Here is a 19,355-nt window from a genome sequence, read left to right on the forward strand (position 1 = left end):
AAACCTCATTGGTTCTTGCTCAAACATGCTGCGTAACACACGATAATTAACCTCATTGGTTTTTGCTGAAGCTCAAACATGCTGCGTAACATGAGAATGAACATTGGTTCTCGCACGTCAAGCAAACATGCTTGAGCTTCCGTTTATCATTACTGATAGTGCAAAGTACCCATGCAAAATCATTTTTTGTGTGTGTTTTTAGTAATTCTAAAAAAAGTAATTCCTTTAATCCTCCCTTGTTTGGCTTATGCTACTCTGAGCAATGCCTGAACTTTGTATTTTGAGCACTTCTTCCGTTATTTTTGCTTCTTCACGATGACTCGCTTGCTGTAGTCCTCAGTTGTAAGTCGCTTTGGATAAAAGCGTCTGCTAAATGACTAAATGTAAAATGTAAATGTAATTGTTGGTTTGGTGTGTTTGAGTGCTCATTGTTACAATTACACAGCAAAAGTTCAGTGACATTTTTATTTGTGCACGCACGGTAGAAAGCAAATACTGATACTGACATGATGACATACAGAGAAAATGCTACGCTTAAGCAAACAGTTTGTGAATAGGCTACTATAAATGATGGCAGTGAAAGAGACTGTGAACGCATTGAATATGGTTAGTTGGTGAATAGCATAGGCTACTATTACACAGTAGCGATAACGTTAAGCACACCAGAATAAAATATACACCTGGCCACTTCATGCGTCTTCTCATATCTGATTTATCAAAACGATTCCATTTACACTTGGTCACATAAATGTGTTTTCGCAAAACGGATTTATATCCGATCTTCAATTCCCGCGCTATATGCAGATTTAATGGAGTTCACGTCCCCGAAAGCAACAGTTATGAGCTGCATTTTATTGATCATCAGCTAATTTCAAAATCAAAGACAGCAATAAGAGAGAGTGACAACAGCTCTGGTAAGATCATTTTGTTTCTTTTCTTTTAATGAAGATGATTGTGTGTTAAGCGTCTGCAACTTACTTTCACTTTGATTTGAGATAGTTTGCACGTTGGCTTGATGAATAAATGCTCAGCTTCTCATCTGCGTTGATGCTTGTTGCAGTAGCACCGTCATATCTGACTACAACATGACATATAGCCTATAACACGCTCTCACACGTTTATTTTTTAGCATTGTTGGGAGGAGTCCAATTTACATATGTGGTTTCAACAACCAGATGCATTTACACTTGTCCAGTTGAATACGGCCCAGACCACCTCAGATTTAAATCCGTCTCGAATGCGTTTCGAAAGGGGAATTACACCTGGTCTCTTCACGATCGGATAGCTATCCGATCACAGAAAACGCATGAAGTGGCCAGGTGTAAACAGCTTACAATCTTGTAAGCTTATAAAGCGATCAAGTCTCCTCTGAAAATTTTGACTAAACAACTCAATTCATATGGATTAGTTTTACGATCTCTTTAGAAACTTTTTTTAAGCATCAGATTGCTAATTGCGTAGCTGTCAGTGAAGGCACAGAAATTGCTCAGATTTTATTACAAATATCTTATTTCGTGTTCTGAAGATGAACGAAATTAAATGACATTAATGACAGAATTTTTATTTTGGGGTGAATAATCCCTTTAAGTATAGAAAAGGCACCATTTTTTTCCACTTAAGCACTGGGTCAAAGGCAACAATACAATGTTACAGGTAAGTCACTGTTTTTGACGATTCCATTCCATTTTTTTCCCTTCCACTTTTTGATGTTTACAGATAAAAAAAGACATTTAAATAGTTAAGATTGAGAATTAGCGTACAATCATCTTACAAAACAGTACAGCTAGGAAAATATGCACTCAACATTCTTTTATAAAAATGGAAAACCCTAGGCAAGTGTCTGTTTTTGCATATAGAATATTTGCCATTTTTCATAGAAATTACAAAATAAACAATGCAATCACACAATACTATTTCAGACATAAAAAAAATCCATTGTGGAAAACAATAGGCTAATTATAATACCAATCCCAATCAAATTGACCAGTTTACCTATGAGTGACCCCATCTATCCCCCCCCCCCCCCCCCTTTTGAAACAAATAGGCTAGCCCTTCTGTTCAAAATGACAAAATAATGTCTTGTATAAGAATGTAAACCTCCTGAGGCTTGATTCACGAAAATCTTCTGAAGAAAGAACTTTTTAAATTTTTAAATGTCACCATGAAATCAAAATAGACAATTCTTATTTTCCGCAATTGTCCTATTTCTTATTAATTATTTATCCGTGCACATCAATATTTTTTTAATATTAAAGATCCCTCATAATCATAATCTTTCATCAAAAAAACTTCCCCTCCCTCTTGCAACAACATTTCTTCTTTGATGAGGTGTTTACTTAGCCTAGAAATCTAGACGCACCCTAGCGGCAGCAAAATGTATTTTGCAGCCAGGGCAGTCTAGCAACTCTCCATAGACCTTCTAGCTGCAAAAACCTAAATTGGGTCAGGCCAATCACATCGTGTATAGAGTAGGCGGGGGCGGGCTTAACATATGATGACAGAGTTGCGACGGCTGCCACTTGAAAACAAAGAATGGCTGCTGCGGATGGAGAACAGCGGTCTTTCGAATCGGCTTTGGCCGCGACTCTGGAGGACTTGGAGTTAAGTTTTTCTTTAAGAAAAGAGCAAAGAACGGCACTTGGAGTTAAGTTTTTCTTTAAGAAAAAAGAGCAAAAAACGGCACTTAAGTCATTCTTAAAAAAGGAAGAAGTGTTCGGTGTTTTGCTGGACCGGATATTTGCCGCTCTGACTACGTCACCTTCTTCGTTGCTCTGGTTGGTTGTAGCGCTATCCTATTGCGTGCAGAGGGATTTTGAGAGACAACCGTTTATCCCGCCCCTCGGATTGAGCCGCGTCTATGGAGAGTTGCCAGACTAAACATCTTGATGTAAGTCTGGCTTGCCAGGCTACTGTTTACTGGCACGAGCACATGACAACCTGCCACTCACATGAGATCACAGCTATAGCAACAACAAAGATCCAATCAAGTCCCACCCTACATTTGGTCTTGTTTGAGAATCTAGAAGATGTTTAACCTGGATATGTCCCAAAAGGGAATGAAGGACTATCAAAACTTCCATTGTATGCCAACTTCAGGGTAAATTCCACAAAGTTCATAAGAATATTCCTCAGGGCACTGCTTAAAAAGATCTTCAAATATTTTCTTAAGAACATATTTTGCTGATCAACTTGATGAAAATCAAAGGCCAAAGTGTTTGCTGTTCTTGCAGATTATTGTAATAATCATAATAAGGTGCACACTAGTTTCATCGTGACCACCTTGACTGGAGCTAAGCACTCAACATCATGTTTTTAATGTGATGTGTATTTTAAATAGTTATTTTCTTAAAGAGCCTGTCTCAAGATGGATTGGTCTGTTGCATTCGTGATTTGACCTTTTTGCGATCTCTATGCACCCTGTAGCCTATATCTGTGTGTGTGTCATGTGTGCTGAATGCTGCCGAAAATGTTTAAAATTAATAACATTATTTGACTCGTTTTTGTAACGTTACTGAATTGTGACACATTTCAGAAGTCAAAAAACACATTTTGAACACATGTGAAACTCCTATTTTGCATATGTGAAACGTGGTTTTGGAACAGTTCCCATGTAAAATCCATTGAAACGTGGCGGCATGTCCACGTGTGAAATTTGTTTTTTTTCTGTAATCAGGATTGATCATTGTTCATATTATCGATTATTGGTGTCACTTCAGAAAACTTGTTCACATCCCTGGTAGTAATATGTATTATATTTCGCTTGTGTTATGTTTTAATGCTTAATTACAACAGTTAATTGGAAACAACCCCAATACATTCATAATACATACAATGTTTTGTGAATCCAGCCCCTGGTCTCTAGACTATCTAGTCCCATTCTTCATCACTTCTGTTTTTTCCCTCATCCCTGGGTTACAGATAGAAGCCAGATGTTTAAATGCTGGTCCAAGATCGGAGAACAGCTCAGGATCAAACTCATTAATGGGCAGGGCTATGGGGTCAAGGTCTTCACATTTATCAGAGATGTCCTCAAAGGCGTAAAGATGAGGCTCGTAATCAAGCAACTCATTTTCTAGGAACTGTATTGAATGCAGCCTCTGAAAGTTGAGAAATAAATTTGTTCAATGAATGAATGAATTAGTCAGTGTTGAATTGATCTGTTCCTTGTCTGTGGAATATTGAAGCTGAATCGGCTACTTTGGAACTTACAGTACCTGAGAAAGCAAGCTTTGAAGAGTAGATCGGCTGATGAAATAGGCACTCTGACTTCTATGCGAGCTCCGCCTGATCAATGTTGAACCCTAAGGGGTGTAAGGAAAGCCCTGTATATTACTGATTTTAAGATTGCACAAGATAACTATTTTACTGAACAATAACAAGTTTAGATGTGTTACAATGCTTAAGATTTACCTGGTAGCGTTTTTTCCACTGTATTTGTTTCCATATCTGTTTCGTAGGTACAGAAGACAATAGAGTATATATTGAACTTCTACTTTTACTTTTGAAAGGATCATTACATGAATTATTTTGAAATTAGTCCTTTTTAAATTACTGTGATAATTTCGTAAACGAACACTGCTGTATTACCTCAATAGAATTTGAACTTGATCCCACTTGAACTTGGAGACTTCGAGGGGGTATAACGTTGCCAACCGGTGGTTTTTTCCATGGAATTGGCGGGACCTTTATAAATGTAAATAATAGATGAACAGTCATTTGTTATCTTTGAAGAATTGACTTATGAACCAAAATCCAAATAAAAAAAGGAAAGCTTCGTTTAGCTTATCATAAGAAATCTTAATGTCAGATATTACCTTACAATCAGAGCCCGGTGTCTCAGTGTTAGAAGGCAGAAGGGCATTTGTCCCATTGTCTACCTTGTCTGGGACATTCCCGAAATTCACAGTCCCACAAGAGCAAGTGAGGGACAGCAACAGGCATGCTAATAGGAAAAAGGACTTTTAGATTCAAGATTTAACTCTCTTACAAAAACATCAAATATTAGAAGTCTTAGTGCACTCCCACAAGTACTACAAAACCCTTGTTGTGCCAAAGGCTAAAAGGCTGTTAAAAAGTTCCTCAATATGTCCTGCCCCAATAATAATAGGTCAACACGGGATAAGAATTGTGTCTATTCATCACTTTTATGGGGAATTTACCAAAAACAAGTGCTTACCCAAAATCATCAGCGCGGCAAAGATGGTAATTCCTATCGCACTACTTCCTACTTTTTTCTGTGTGTTGCGCTGCAGCAGACAGTTTGGTGAGACAGCACAATCACATGCAGCTACAGAGAGATTCTGGAGGACAAACTTGCCCTGCTTATCAGAGATTTTCACAATCAGTATGTACAGACTGGCATGAACGCTTTTATCCTTCACCAAATGCACTGTGATACCTTAAAGACAAAGTAAACAAAAGATGAAAGGTGAAGATTAAGGGTTTGGCATCAGAGCTTAGTAAAAGACCAACCAAATGTTAAGAACACTATGGGCCCTATCTGCACCCAGCGCAATTGACTTTGTACACCGACGCATGTATCAATCCTATTTTGCACCCGACGCACAGCGGACTTTTACCTCCACAGACCCACGTCGGTAAATTAGGGTGGTTCAGTGAAAAGCGGAGGCGTGTTCCGGCGCAAACGTTCCCTGGTGATATTTTGCAGTTTCAGAAAACAATTCCGCCACTGACCAGGAAAAACCTAGTCTAAAATCAGTGGTGTGTTGCGAGTGTTATTTATGGTATTTTAAGGGCGCCTGCTTGGCCATAATGTATCGTGTGCACAACACGCATACACCTTGATTCTCTCATCTACACAAACGCAGCAGTTTTCATTCTTGCAAATCATACATTATTACAAGGAAAAATATTAATACACAAGGGAAATCATTGTTGTGTCCATGAAGATGTGAAAAAATAAATCTAGCTTACACATTTACCCAAATTATTATACGTGTCATGATCCTGGCTCTCTCCTCCTTCTCTGTCTCCCTCTTGTGGTCACACACCCACAGACACACACGTTCACTTACACACTCACTCTCTCGTCTTTTCATCACCCTCAGCTGTTTTCACTCTACATTCTCCGCGCTAATTTCCTTCCACCTGTTCCCTCTTTTCCTCTAATTGCTTCTGCTTCTTCTAGCTCTCACCCTCCTTGTCTCATTGTCAGATTATTCAATGCTACATGCGTATTGCATCTCGCTTACCTCTCGTGTCTTGTCCTGTCCTGTCCGTGAACTTACTGGAGCCGATTCTAAGACAGTATATTGATTATTGTGCTATTAAGTGTTCTCTGTATTCTAATCAGCTGCCTGTCTCCGAGATCCCGAACAGCACCTGCTTCCAGCTACTGGATTTCTCTCTCAACTCGTGAGACCCAAGGCTCGCCACTCTCTCTCAGTTTTCTGGCTGCATCCTGTGCTGCACTGTCCCAGGAGAAGATTTCTGTTCTCGTTTATGAGCCAGCCGGCTATTCCTGTTTTCTACGGACTCCGCTGAACTTTCTGTTTGTTTTACATTTTGTGGACAGCTTCTAATTTACATTAAAGACTATTTTTGCCGTATCTCGCTTTTGGGTCCTCTCTCATCATAACAGAATAATCTGACCAAACATGGACCCAGCGAGTGACAACCCTTTCCAAGCTGCCGTCGAACTGCAGGGCGCTTTACTGGGCAAACACGAAGAGGATATCTCCTCCGCAAGACAGGCTGTTGAGTCTCTGGCAGTCCAGTTCTCGGATCTCTCTCAGAGCTTTCATCAGTTGCGTCATGAGTCTTCCTCCTCCTCTGATTTACGCGATGCTCCTGAGCCACGGATCAACAACCCTCCTGTCTACTCGGGTGAGCCCGCTCAATGCCGCTCCTTCCTTACCCAGTGCGAGGTTGTTTTTTCCCTTCAGCCTTCAACTTACGCTAGGGACCGTGCAAGGTGGCCTATGTCATCTCTCTCCTCACGGGTCGTGCTCGGGAGTGGGGTGCGGCCAACTGGCAGGCTGAGGTGGCTTGCGTCTTCGACTTTTCCCTCTTCAAACAAGAGATGATCCGCGTCTTCGACCGATCAGCCCACGGTGAAGAGGCGTCTCGCTAACTCTCTACACTTGGGCAGGGTAGACGTTCCGTTGCTGATTTTTCTATAGAATTCCGTACCCTGTCTACTACCTGCGGATGGAATGGTCCAGCCCTGGTTGCTCGTTTTTTGGAGGCTCTTAATCCTGACCTTAAGGACGAGATCCTCGCACGTGAACAGCCTCCTCATCTCGATGCCCTTATCGATCTGGCAATCCATGTGGAGAAACGGTTTGACTTGCGCCGCAGAGCCCGCAGCATGGAATCCGCTCTATTTTCTACTCCCTCTGCCACCTCTTCTCCTCAGTCCTCCGACATGGATCCAGAACCAATGCAGCTCGGAGGGCTTCGCATCTCTTCCAAGGAGCGCGAGCGGCGAGTCACAAACCGTCTTTGTATGTACTGTGCTGCTGCTAGCCACTTCGTCTCGAACTGTCCGGTAAAAGCCAGAGCTCGTCATTAGGCGGAGGGTTACTGGCGAGCGTAACTTCCTGGATCTCTCCGTCTAAATCCTGTACCACTCTACCCGTGCTCCTTCGCTGGCCGGTCTCTTCTGTTACCTGCACGGCATTGGTCGATTCCGGGGCGGAAGGAAACTTCGCAGACGAGGCGTGGGCTCGTGAGCAAGGTATACCCCTCATAGACTTAAAAGACTCCACCCCTCTATTCGCTCTTGATGGTAGTTCCCTTCCTAGGGTACAGAAGGAGACTGTTTCTCTGACTCTCACCGTTTCGGGAAACCATAAAGAGACTATTTCCTTTTTAATTTTCCATTCGCCCTTTACCCCTGTTGTTCTTGGTCATCCTTGGCTAGTTCAACATAACCCCCACATTGACTGGTCTAATGGCTCTATTTTGTCCTGGAAATTGTCTTGTCATGTTAAGTGTTTAACCTCTGCTGTTCCTCCCGTCTCTTCTGTCTCTGTTTTTCAGGAAGAGCCAGGTGATTTGTCTGGAGTTCCGGAGGAGTATCACGATCTGCGGGAGGTTTTTAGTCGTTCCCGGGCCACTTCTCTCCCCCCTCACCGCCAGTACGATTGTAGTATCGACCTACTCCCGGGTTCCACGCCCCCGCGAGGTAGATTATATTCGTTATCAGCCCCTGAACGCGAGGCGCTCGAGAATTATCTATCTGAGTCTCTCAATGCTGGAACCATTGTCCCCTCTTCGTCTCCTGCCGGGGCTGGTTTCTTCTTTGTTGAGAAAAAGGATGGCTCTTTACGTCCCTGTATTGACTATCGCGGGCTGAACGAAATCACTGTCAAGAATCGTTACCCCTTGCCACTGATGGCGTCAGCTTTCGAGGTTTTACAGGGAGCAAAGATCTTTACCAAACTCGATCTCCGTAATGCTTATCATTTAGTTCGTATTAAAGAGGGGGACGAGTGGAAGACCGCCTTTAACAAGCCCCTCGGGCACTTTGAATATAAGGTTCTTCCTTTCGGTTTGGTCAACGCCCCCGCGGTATTTCAAGCCCTTATCAATGACGTTCTTCGCGACATGCTCAACATCTTCGTTTTTGTCTATCTAGACGACATTTTGATTTTCTCTCCCTCTCTCCAAGTTCATGTCCAGCACGTTCGCCGTGTCCTTCAACGGTTATTAGAGAATCGTCTCTATGTAAAGGCGGAGAAGTGTTCGTTTCACGCGTCCTCGACTACGTTTTTAGGTTCGGTCATTTCTGCAGAGGGGATCAGTATGGACCCGGTTAAGGTCCGGGCAGTCACTGATTGGCCGGTGCCCGACTCTCGTGTCGCGCTTCAGCGTTTTCTCGGCTTTGCTAATTTTTATCGTTGGTTCATTCGAAATTTTAGTCAAGTTGCTGCGCCGCTCACTGCTCTAACCTCAGTCAAATCCAGCTTTAGATGGTCAGAAGTTGAACCCGCTCAAGGAGCTTTTGATCAGCTAAAGACCCTCTTTACCTCCGCACCTATCCTGCTCACTCCCAATATCGCTAGACAGTATATCGTCGAGGTCGACGCGTCTGAGGTGGGGGTCGGGGCTATCCTCTCCCAGCGCTCCGCCGCTGACGGAAAGGTACACCCTTGTGCGTTTTTCTCTCACCGTCTCTCCCCTGCTGAACGAAACTACGATGTTGGCAATCGCGAACTGCTCGCCATTCGTTTGGCTTTAGGTGAATGGCGGCAATGGTTAGAGGGTTCCTCCGTTCCCTTTATCGTGTGGACAGATCACCGGAATTTAGAATATATTCGTTCCGCTAAGAGACTAAACGCCCGTCAAGCCCGCTGGACTCTGTTTTTTACACGCTTTGACTTTTCGATTTCGTACCGCCCCGGTTCAAAGAATGTTAAACCAGATGCGCTCTCCCGTCTCTTCGACTCCTCAGCCGCTACCGCGACCCAGGAGGCGATCGTTCCCTCCCGTCGTGTCGTGGGAGCGACTGTTTGGGGAATCGAGAGGCTGTTTAAACGTTCTCTCTCTCGATTCATTACTCCGCACAATTGTCCTAGGGACCTTCTCTTCGTGCCCAGGTCCGTGCGTCTAGCTGTCCTGCAGTGGGGACATTCTTCCAAATTCGCTGCCCATCCCGGCGTGCGGGGCTCGCTTGCTTCTATCCGCCAACGCTTTTGGTGGCCCACTTTAGAACGTGACACGCACCGTTTCATCGCCTCTTGCGTTATTTGCGCCCAGACTAAAGCGAGAAATTCCCCTCCTGCCGGTCTGCTTCGACCTTTGCCCGTGCCAACCCGTCCGTGGTCTCACATCGCTCTTGATTTTGTCACCGGGCTTCCCTCTTCGGCTGGAAATACCGTCATCCTAACCGTAGTCGACCGTTTTTCCAAATCCGCTCATTTCATTCCGCTCGTCAAGCTCCCCTCTGCTAAAGAGACCGCCCAAATCATGGTAGAACATGTGTTTAAGCTCCATGGTTTGCCCACCGACGTTGTATCAGATAGGGGTCCGCAGTTCGCCTCGCTATTCTGGAAGGAGTTTTGTCGTCTTATCGGGGCCTCTGTCAGTCTTTCGTCGGGTTTTCACCCCCAGACTAACGGGCAGGCCGAACGGGCCAACCAAATTGTCGCTCGCATGCTCCGCAGTCTTGCCTATCGTAATCCTGTGTCCTGGTCTGAGCAACTGGCATGGGCAGAATACGCACATAATTCCCTCCCTTCTTCTGCCACAGGTTTTTCGCCTTTCCACTGTTGCCTCGGTTACCAAACACCCGTTATTTTCGTCGCTATTTTCGTTGCAAGATTCTGTTTCCAATTGCCCATCCGTTAAAGCCTTTATCGACTGCTGTAGACGCACTTGGAAGAGGGTGAGGTCGGCACTTTGTCGTTCTAGAAAACGCATGAGCATCGCGGCTAATAGACGTCGGGTCAAGAGCCCTCGCTACGTCCGTGGTAAGAAGATGTGGCTCTCCACTACCAATTTGCCTCTCCAGTCCGTGTCTCGTAAATTGGCTCCCCGTTTCATCGGGCCGTTCCGCATCATCAAAGTCATTAGTCCTGTTGCGGTCCGACTTCGGCTTCCTCCCAATCTTCGTCGGTCCACCCAGTTTTCCATGTGTCCTGTGTTAAACCCGTTATTCACGCCCCCTCTCGTCCCTCTTGTCCCCCCGTTCGTGCCGAGGGCTCTCCTGTCTATAGGGTCCGCCGTATCCTGGACATGCGCCGCCGGGGTCGTGGGCACCAATATTTAGTCGACTGGGAGGGTTATGGTCCTGAGGAGAGAAGCTGGGTTCCCTCCCGGGACATCTTGGACCCCTCGCTCATCGAGGATTTCCTCCGGTCTCGCCAGTCCCCTTCCTAGGGAGCGCCAGGTGGCGCTCGTTGGGGGGGGGGGTACTGTCATGATCCTGGCTCTCTCCTCCTTCTCTGTCTCCCTCTTGTGGTCACACACACACACAGACACACACGTTCACTTACACACTCACACCCACTCTCTCGTCTTTTCATCACCCTCAGCTGTTTTCACTCTACATTCTCCGCGCTAATTTCCTTCCACCTGTTCCCTCTTTTCCTCTAATTGCTTCTGCTTCTTCTAGCTCTCACCCTCCATGTCTCATTGTCAGATTATTCAATGCTACATGCGTATTGCATCTCGCTTACCTCTCGTGTCTTGTCCTGTCCTGTCCGTGAACTTACTGGAGCCGATTCTAAGACAGTATATTGATTATTGTGCTATTAAGTGTTCTCTGTATTCTAATCAGCTGCCTGTCTCCGAGATCCCGAACAGCACCTGTTTCCAGCTACTGGATTTCTCTCTCAACTTGTGAGACCCAAGGCTCGCCACTCTCTCTCTGTTTTCTGGCTGCATCCTGTGCTGCACTGTCCCAGGAGAAGATTTCTGTTCTCGTTTATGAGCCAGCCGGCTATTCCTGTTTTCTACGGACTCTGCTGAACTTTCTGTTTGTTTTACATTTTGTGGACAGCTTCTAATTTACGTTAAAGACTATTTTTGCCGTATCTCGCTTTTGGGTCCTCTCTCATCATAACAATACGCCTGTTTAACCGAAGCTAATTTGGGTGGGTTTCTCCAATCCACAATGTGACTTCTCTGTCTTTTACGGCCCTGACGAGAACGTTGGTCTCCTCGGCTGTGAACCGCTCCTGGCGTGCGCCTGGCAAATCCACCGTTATAATAGCAATCCGCCATGGAACAAGCGCGCCTGCTTTTAAATGGAGCGTGCCGTGAGATGACGCTCTGATTGTGGCCCCATATGATAACAATCATCACCTAGTGAGTTGAAAGTGGCAATGGAACAATTTTATTTACCATAGCTGGGGTCAAAGCTCCATTCACCCTTATGATCTCCAATTACTTCAAAACTGAATGGTCCGCTGTACGGATCTCCATCAGGGTCATATGCTGTGATCTCTGTACTTGACACTTCATCAGACTGACAGACAGAAACCACGTTCTCCTTTAACAAGGGGATATTATCGTTCTTGTCTTCGATGTAGATCTGAATTGTAGCAGTGCCTGTCATTCGAGGATGGTCATCTGGTGTGGAAATCAGAAATTCGAAAGAGAGAAAAAAATAAATAACACTTATATAGAGCGGATAACAGTTTTAGTAAACTATGTAGGTGTTGTCTGCATTCGGCCTGAGACACTATGATAGACTCCAGTTTAAATAAGACACTACATAGGACACATGGTGTGGAAAATAGATGTTGGTTTTCACAGTTTTTTGCAAGCCAAATACAAAACAACCATATTGTATTACCCATCTCGGTCACTAGAACAGTGACTGTATAAGTCCCGTTGGTCACATGACTTGACTCTCTGTCCAATGTCTCTTTTACAAAGATTTCCCCGGATGTTTTGTTTACTCTGAACCAACCTGCAGGATCTTGCCCAATAGAATACCTGATGGGAGGAAAAAATAATTTTAACAAGCATATATCTGGATCCACCAGAGTGGCATCAAAAGGTTTTTGGACTCTTGTAGACATTTAAGTCACAGTCAAAATGTATATGACATTATATTAGATAGAAAATAATGAACAGAATTTTATTTAATTACTTTTCAAACAGGTGTAGTTCATTACATTCATACCAATATCTATTGTTTTATCATTTCAAACCTAACAAACTTCTTTGTACTATTATTATTTTAAATAAATACCATATGGTTTGACACTTTGTAATAGACTGCAACAACATCCACACATTTTTAACTGTGGCTTTAGAGTCCAGATGGAGTAAAATGATTCTGATGAAATTGAACACATGAGAAACATACTCTAGTTTGTGAGGACGTCCAGTGTCAGGATCGACTGCTGTCACTTTGTCCGCAAAAGCTCCAATAACACCATTTTCTTCCATAACTATTTTCCTGTTTGGATCTAGGAAGTACGGAGGGTCATTTTTATCTTCCACTGTTATGGTAATATTAATAGAGGATGGTTTTGATGGATTTGTGATGACAGTCCAGAGGCCATCTATAGGTTTAGCCTTCACCTCACAAGAGAAATAAGGCTCTTCATTCTCTACAGAGATGGTGAGTTTATGTTCTCTTTGTTCTTCAAAGTCTAGGGACTGAATGCATAGAATTTAAATAAATAAATAATGTACATAATATCAATATAGCAGGTATGTGCTTGTTGCGTGCTAAAAAATAAACGAAATAATTTACAGTATTTTGATTTATGATTATTTCCATTTTCAAAATAAATGCATCTCAAAAGCAACACTAAACGGCATAACCCTAAACCTCTAAAATTAATAGTGTTATTAAGATAAATCATTTTACATTTATATTTTATCTACAAATCCCTCAGCAACAAATAGACACAAAAACCTTGGATATTCACCATAACGCAATGTCATAATCACAATTTTCCAGGGACACAAATCTTACAAATGTTGATCATCTTGCCCAACTAATGACCTCTAAATGACTCAGTATCCCTGAATAATAAATATATTTTTGTGATGATGAGATCGTGAACACTAGAATGACATTTACAGAGTAGCTTATAGTGTGTAAACATACCTTAATCACTGTGATGATTCCATCATTGGTCTCTGGATCAGTGTGGATGGAGAAGTAACCACCTTTGTCCCCTTGTATGGAGTATCTGACCCTCCATGCACCAGTGAGACGCGTGTCAGTATCAGTTGTGTGTATTTTGAGAGGGGAGGTACCATTTGTCCCCTCCATTACATTCCCTGAACCCTGAATGAGTTTGGAAATGAAAGTGAATAAAAAAATTCCCCACATTTTTTTTTTTTTTGGCTCATAAAATGAAAGTCACTGTACAGACAACTAATATTTTTGTGTCCTGCAGCAGAAGGAAAGTCAGTTTTGGAACAGGGTGAGGGTTATTTTTTGACTACTATTTTAAAAGTGACTTTTTTCTGAGTAACTATATGGTATACCGTATGCAATTATTTGAAATATTATATATTGGACAGATTAACACTAACCGTTTGCCCTGTGATAACTGGTATATGGTTGTTGCCATCCAGAAGATTGATAATTATGGTTGCTGTGCTTGACAACTTTACAACTTCTCCACGGTCCTTTGCTTCAACTGTTATAGTGTATTTATTAGCCACCTGAAAAATAAAACCTGTTATGTAGGGTGGTGCAGGTATGATATCACTTTGTAGGCCAAAACGCAGAAGGGAGTTAGGATTTCGGGTTCCATCATCCCGAAGTCAATGGTTTTTTAAATAGGTTTATGGTTAAATGTCTAAAATAAGGTGAAGACAAGCTCAAGACACTTTCACATTTTATTCTGTGACATAAAATACACCAGTTTAACCCCACTCATTATTTTTTTGAAGCTGTTACATGAGTTGTCTCGGTAACACTTTATTTCGATAGTCCACTTTAGACATTATACTAACTATCAGTAACTTTGCAGCTACATGTCAACTAACTGTCATTAGAGGATTAGTAGACTGTCTGCTTAATATCTGCCAACACTTTATTTTGTTGGTCCCCCAACATAGTTGACATGTAGTTGAAAAGTTACTTATAGTTAGTAGAATGTCTAAAGTGGAATATCGAAATAAAGTGGAACCGTTGTCGGAAGCTTAGTGATGGTGACGTTGAATTTGAAGGACTGTGGTATAGTTTGTTTATAGCCTGCATTTAGGGTTCAAAATTCATTAAAGTTATTTAGTATTTATAGTAAATTATCTTGATGTATCATAAACTTTTATTGACCACAGAGCTTGTTTTTAGCGATAATCCAAAATCTTATGGGGAAATCCTATAGGGTTTTTGTAGAGGGAACCAATGTAATGCTAACTGCCGGTTGGCCTACAAAGTGGCATCATACCTGCATCACTCTATACTCTCATATACTCAAAAAGTTCACACGCTAACTTTAAATCACTTGGTAAATGTATTTTAAAGACGTGTTTTCACATGTTACTTTAACACTGTGACTGGACTGTGATGGCTGTTGGTTTCTCAGGCACTAACAAGATGGCTCATGTCTTGTTACAACAATGTTCCAATGTTAGCCTGACACACACGTTTTACAGGCATGAATATGCCATAGGCCAGTATGCTATAACCTGAATGCACTGTGCAAGTAACAAGAAAGTAATACTATATGCATTGAGTAATCATCCCTGTACTTGCAAATTATGCCGCCTTTGTGCTTTTTACCTCATAATCAAAGCATCCTTTAAACGATATTGCACCACTGTCTTGGATATAGAATTCCGAATTTTTAGTGGCTGGAGTGACGGAAATGATTTTGTAATCAATGGTGGAATTCAGACTTCCCGGTGCGTCCTTATCAGTTGCTAATACACCTACAACAAAACTACCTGCAAACAGATAATATAAAGAAAATTACTTAATTCCGTTGTTTATGGAATAGATCTCCTGGAAATTAAAATGTTATTACAACTTGTTTCATCCAAACAATTACAATTAAAATGGACTGAATTACGTTTCAAAAATTATGCAAAGTTATTGTGTTCATGTAGTTCAAACAGTAGAGAATGGTGCAAGACATGCATTTGATTTGAATACAGTGATATAAACATCTGCAAGTTTCACGTTTACGGTGAAAAATACACATTTATAAGCTGTAAACTGTTGTGACTAGATAATTGAATTAGTCAGTGGAACTTGAGAACCGAAGTAGAATGTTTTATGCAGAAATGTGGATCAAGCGATTAATTGAAAATATGTGACTCACAAGAAGCATTTGTTCACAAATTGGACCCCTTTACTTCTCTAAGGGCGGATGTTAAGATTGTCGATGAACAACAACTCAAACTGTCACACAAAGCTTGTGTGGCATGGAAAATTTAAGAAATATAGCAAACACGTCGTACGTATAGACCACCTTCATAATACTTTCATGATGTTCTTTTTGCAGTTTAAATCCACATTCGTTGTATAGAAAAGAGCAGCCAGTATTTTGTTTAAAATTCCACAGAAGAAAGAGAGTTATAAGGGTTTGTAACGACATGTATGTGAGTAAATAATACACTGTTCCCGGTAACACTTTACAATAAGGTTTACAACATGAGCTAACAAATATAGTATTCTCGTCGCTTGATAAACTTACGGTTGAAGTGACTGTAGTCACCAAGTAGTCACTTGGACTATTTTAACGATGTCTTTACTAACTATTCTGGGCTAGCAGCCTATGAAGGAGTGGGCCAGCTGTCAGATTCCATCAAAAATATCTTAATGTGTGTTCCGAAGATGAACGATAGTCTTACGGGGTTGGAACAACATGCTAATAACAACATGAGTAATTACTGACATAATTTTTATTTTTGGGTGAACCCTTTAAGTATATCATCTAAAAGTCAACAAGACCAAACATGTCGTTTGTTGAAAAAACCGCCATAGGCCTATAGAATTCGCATATTAAGTTGCAGTAAATCAAACCTAAAATACTCATGATTACAGTTGATGAAAATGCTACAGTTAAGCAATGATACTGACCTTGTTTTGCTGCTTCACTTATATTGACATTATAAACTTTCCTCTTGAACATCGGCGGGTTGTCATTGATGTCCAGTATGTTGACCTCCATGCCTAGTTGTGTATCTATGGCCGAGTTGGACTCATTTTTTGCTTGAAAGGTCAGCTTTGAAATGGTAATGAAATGAGTTTTAAACCTTCATAATATACGATCTGATAAAAAAAAAAAAAAAAATCGGACTCCTCTTACCATCAGAACACTGTACTGCTCAAAGTCGACTTTACGATGGACTTTAATGACTCCTGTTTTCGAATCAATGGACAGGACACCCTTTGGGTCTTCATCCACACCCTTGCCTTTAAGCATGAACTCCACTAAATAGTTACGGTCCAGTTTAATCTAGAATTTGAGTAAAGGAATTTTCTCAGGGAGGCAAGTTTTATAACATTGTTTGTGGCGTAGAATACATATAGTTTCAAAGCAGCTTTACATAATACAACTTATTTACCATGATTTATTTTCAAGAATTTGAGATTTTTTAAGTTTAGTCTTGAGTTCAATCTTAAGAAATAACTGGTAAGTGTATGAAAATAAAAAATAAAATAGCAGTTTGTCTGGACCCTGCAACCAAAAGGCTATACCAGCCCAAATTTAAATGTTTTGTATTATTTTATGATTTAAAACCTGCAGTACATTATTTGTGAGCATTGATGCTTACCTGCCCCAATTCATAAGGGAAAGGCCCCGGGTGTTCCTCCACAATGTCAAAGGAGTCTATAATCCATGATCTTTTATGGCGTCTGAGAGGTTCTGTGCTACACAGACAGATAATTCCCTTTCAACAGAAACAGTGTGTGTTATGGCTTTAAACAAGTTATATGCAAGCAGACAAAAACAAGATTGATCAAGAGCAGATCATATGATCAAATCACAGACAAAATATGTATTTTGGGAATAAGAATGTGATATGCAGTGAAACGTGGTATGCCATTATTTATAAGATGGGGGTAGTGTATGGGTTTGTATCCCCAAAACAATCCATCTGCTAAACGAAAAGGTAAGATAATTAGTTTCGCAAAAGCAGTCCATTAGATGAAGTTATAATGATGCCACAGCTTTGTTTCAAAATGCCTTTCAATCATTGACATTCAGATCATTTTTAGGCATTTCTGTCATGAAGGCAGGGTCTTTTTAGTTATTTTTTGCGTAAATTTGAAACTCCTTGAGCTTGTACTGTATATGTTTACATGAGAATATTCAAAGTTGTGAAACAGGTTTGGAAAAGCCTATACTTGACTCTCCTTTGTTGCTGTTTTTCTCAACTGACCCCCAGAAAGAAAAATCACCTTGATAGTGGCTAATGTTTCAGGAATACACATATAAAAGCACAGTCATACGATGTCTAATAATATTCATTCCACTCACCTGCACAGATTATTCATTACAATCAAGACTAAAAATGTCCCAAGAATCAAAATATCGGAACAAATACTCACGGAAAAACACAGATAGAAAAGTCTTCATGAGGTAACATGAATCAACGGTTTTGATTAAATGTAGAACATTTTAATTTTATTTATTTATTTGGAATTAGGTTAGACCAACGTAAGTAATTTAAGGGCCAGTTGAGCTAAAAATTGTAACAAAAGCACTTTAGCATTTACTATTTCTTTCCTTTGCAAAACAATGTAAAAAAAAAAAAAAAAAAAAAAAATTCCAAGCAAGCCATAGACCTACATTTTTGATTTAAAGATCTTAACCTATTGTATTACTGACAGAAAGACAAACTGTACTTACCACAAGCACCAAATAGTTGAACATTGTGGCCATCAGTTCATAATTTAAGGCAGAATGAAGTAACACTGTATCTCATGAACTCGTACGCTCAGATCTGCTTCTGCTTGGACTGAGAGCACAGTCATTCCTGCGTAGAGCAGAAGAGCTCAGGTAACTACACCCTGGGGCAGTGTTAGTTACATAGTCTCATTATGCAGTATACTCATGTAGACATTATAGAGAGAGACATTACATAATGAATCTATAGGGGATAGATAGATAGATAGATAGATAGATAGATAGATAGATAGATAGATAGATAGATAGATAGATAGATAGATAGATAGATAGATAGATAGATAGATAGATAGATAGATAGATAGATAGATAGATAGATAGATAGATAGATAGATAGATAGATGAGAAACATGTTTAATCATTTGCTTTCCAGTACAAATATCTAAACATTCTTATGACAAGATAAAATTATTTGAGAAATTATTTGAGAATTAAAAAAGACTTAGGTAAGATGGTGCAAAATAACATTTCAGAAAATACACCTTCAGCTGATATTTCTTACCCTGATGGCATATAGTTTTTTTTTTTTTTACAAAAGTTTGTTATATTTTATTCAAAACAAAAGAAAATAAATGCGATTTTTGTAGTGAAGTCGAATCACATCCAAATCCAAATTATATGAACTGCAGAAGCAGTCACTCAAGCCCAACCAGGTGTCAGTCTACTATGGAGCTAATATTCTGACAAAATTATTTGAATTTGAATTGTGTAAATTTGAATTATTTGCAAGTGTAATCTAACAAAATTGAATTTTAGGTGGTAGTTTAAATAGTTCTGAATTTGAATTTTTTTAAACGAATATTGAACATTTGAAATTTAACAAATTGAAATGTTTTTATGGCTGAATTTTATAGACATGTATTTTCAAACAGTAATATTCAGTTTAAAAAAATTCAGATTCAAGTTTTCAAGATGAAGAAATTCAGAACTTTAAATTCAGTTTTCTAAAATTCAATGTCAAAAATTCAAGTTCAAAAATTCAGATCTGATAGAAAGTAGGTCACAGGTCATCCACAGGGAAGAGTAGATGATCTCAGAAAAGTCGAACAG

The 19,355-nt window shown here is 40.7% G+C and overlaps 1 protein-coding gene across 2 annotated transcripts; it reads right to left on the minus strand.

Moving 5' to 3' along the window:
- Positions 1-1,541: 1,541 nt before the first annotated feature.
- cdh27 (cadherin 27) lies at positions 1,542-18,403 on the minus strand. Of its 2 annotated transcripts, none has more exons than XM_079598083.1 (16): positions 18,249-18,403; positions 17,170-17,286; positions 16,701-16,850; positions 16,472-16,616; positions 15,170-15,333; positions 13,972-14,103; positions 13,538-13,720; positions 12,785-13,080; positions 12,266-12,408; positions 11,812-12,039; positions 5,177-5,398; positions 4,815-4,942; positions 4,588-4,683; positions 4,411-4,446; positions 4,215-4,301; positions 1,542-4,097 (listed from the first exon to the last, which is right to left on the minus strand). In XM_079598083.1, exons 1-16 carry the CDS (start codon positions 18,279-18,281, stop codon positions 3,864-3,866), a joined length of 2,394 nt encoding a protein of 797 aa, XP_079454209.1. In that variant the 5' UTR covers positions 18,282-18,403; the 3' UTR covers positions 1,542-3,863. The 2 variants fall into 2 exon arrangements, with proteins under 2 accessions (XP_079454209.1, XP_079454208.1); XM_079598082.1 differs by having other exon boundaries at positions 2,329-4,097; positions 4,411-4,452.
- Between the last annotated feature and the right edge of the window lie 952 nt (positions 18,404-19,355).

Source organism: Phoxinus phoxinus (genome assembly GCF_949152265.1).
Source record: "Phoxinus phoxinus genome assembly, chromosome: 22".
NCBI classification, from domain to species: domain Eukaryota; kingdom Metazoa; phylum Chordata; class Actinopteri; order Cypriniformes; family Leuciscidae; genus Phoxinus; species Phoxinus phoxinus.

What these genes read in the sequence shown, in the direction of transcription:
- cdh27 (XM_079598082.1), bottom strand. Translation starts at nt 18,281, where the DNA reads ATGGCCACAATGTTCAACTATTTGGTGCTTGTG. An exon ending in AAGGATGCTTTGATTATGAG is followed by an intron (nt 14,104 to 15,169) that starts GTAAAAAGCACA and finishes TTTATTTTTCAG; the next exon opens with GTGGCTAATAAATACACTAT. An exon ending in GAGCTTTGACCCCAGCTATG is followed by an intron (nt 5,399 to 11,811) that starts GTAAATAAAATT and finishes TTTGTCTTTAAG; the next exon opens with GTATCACAGTGCATTTGGTG.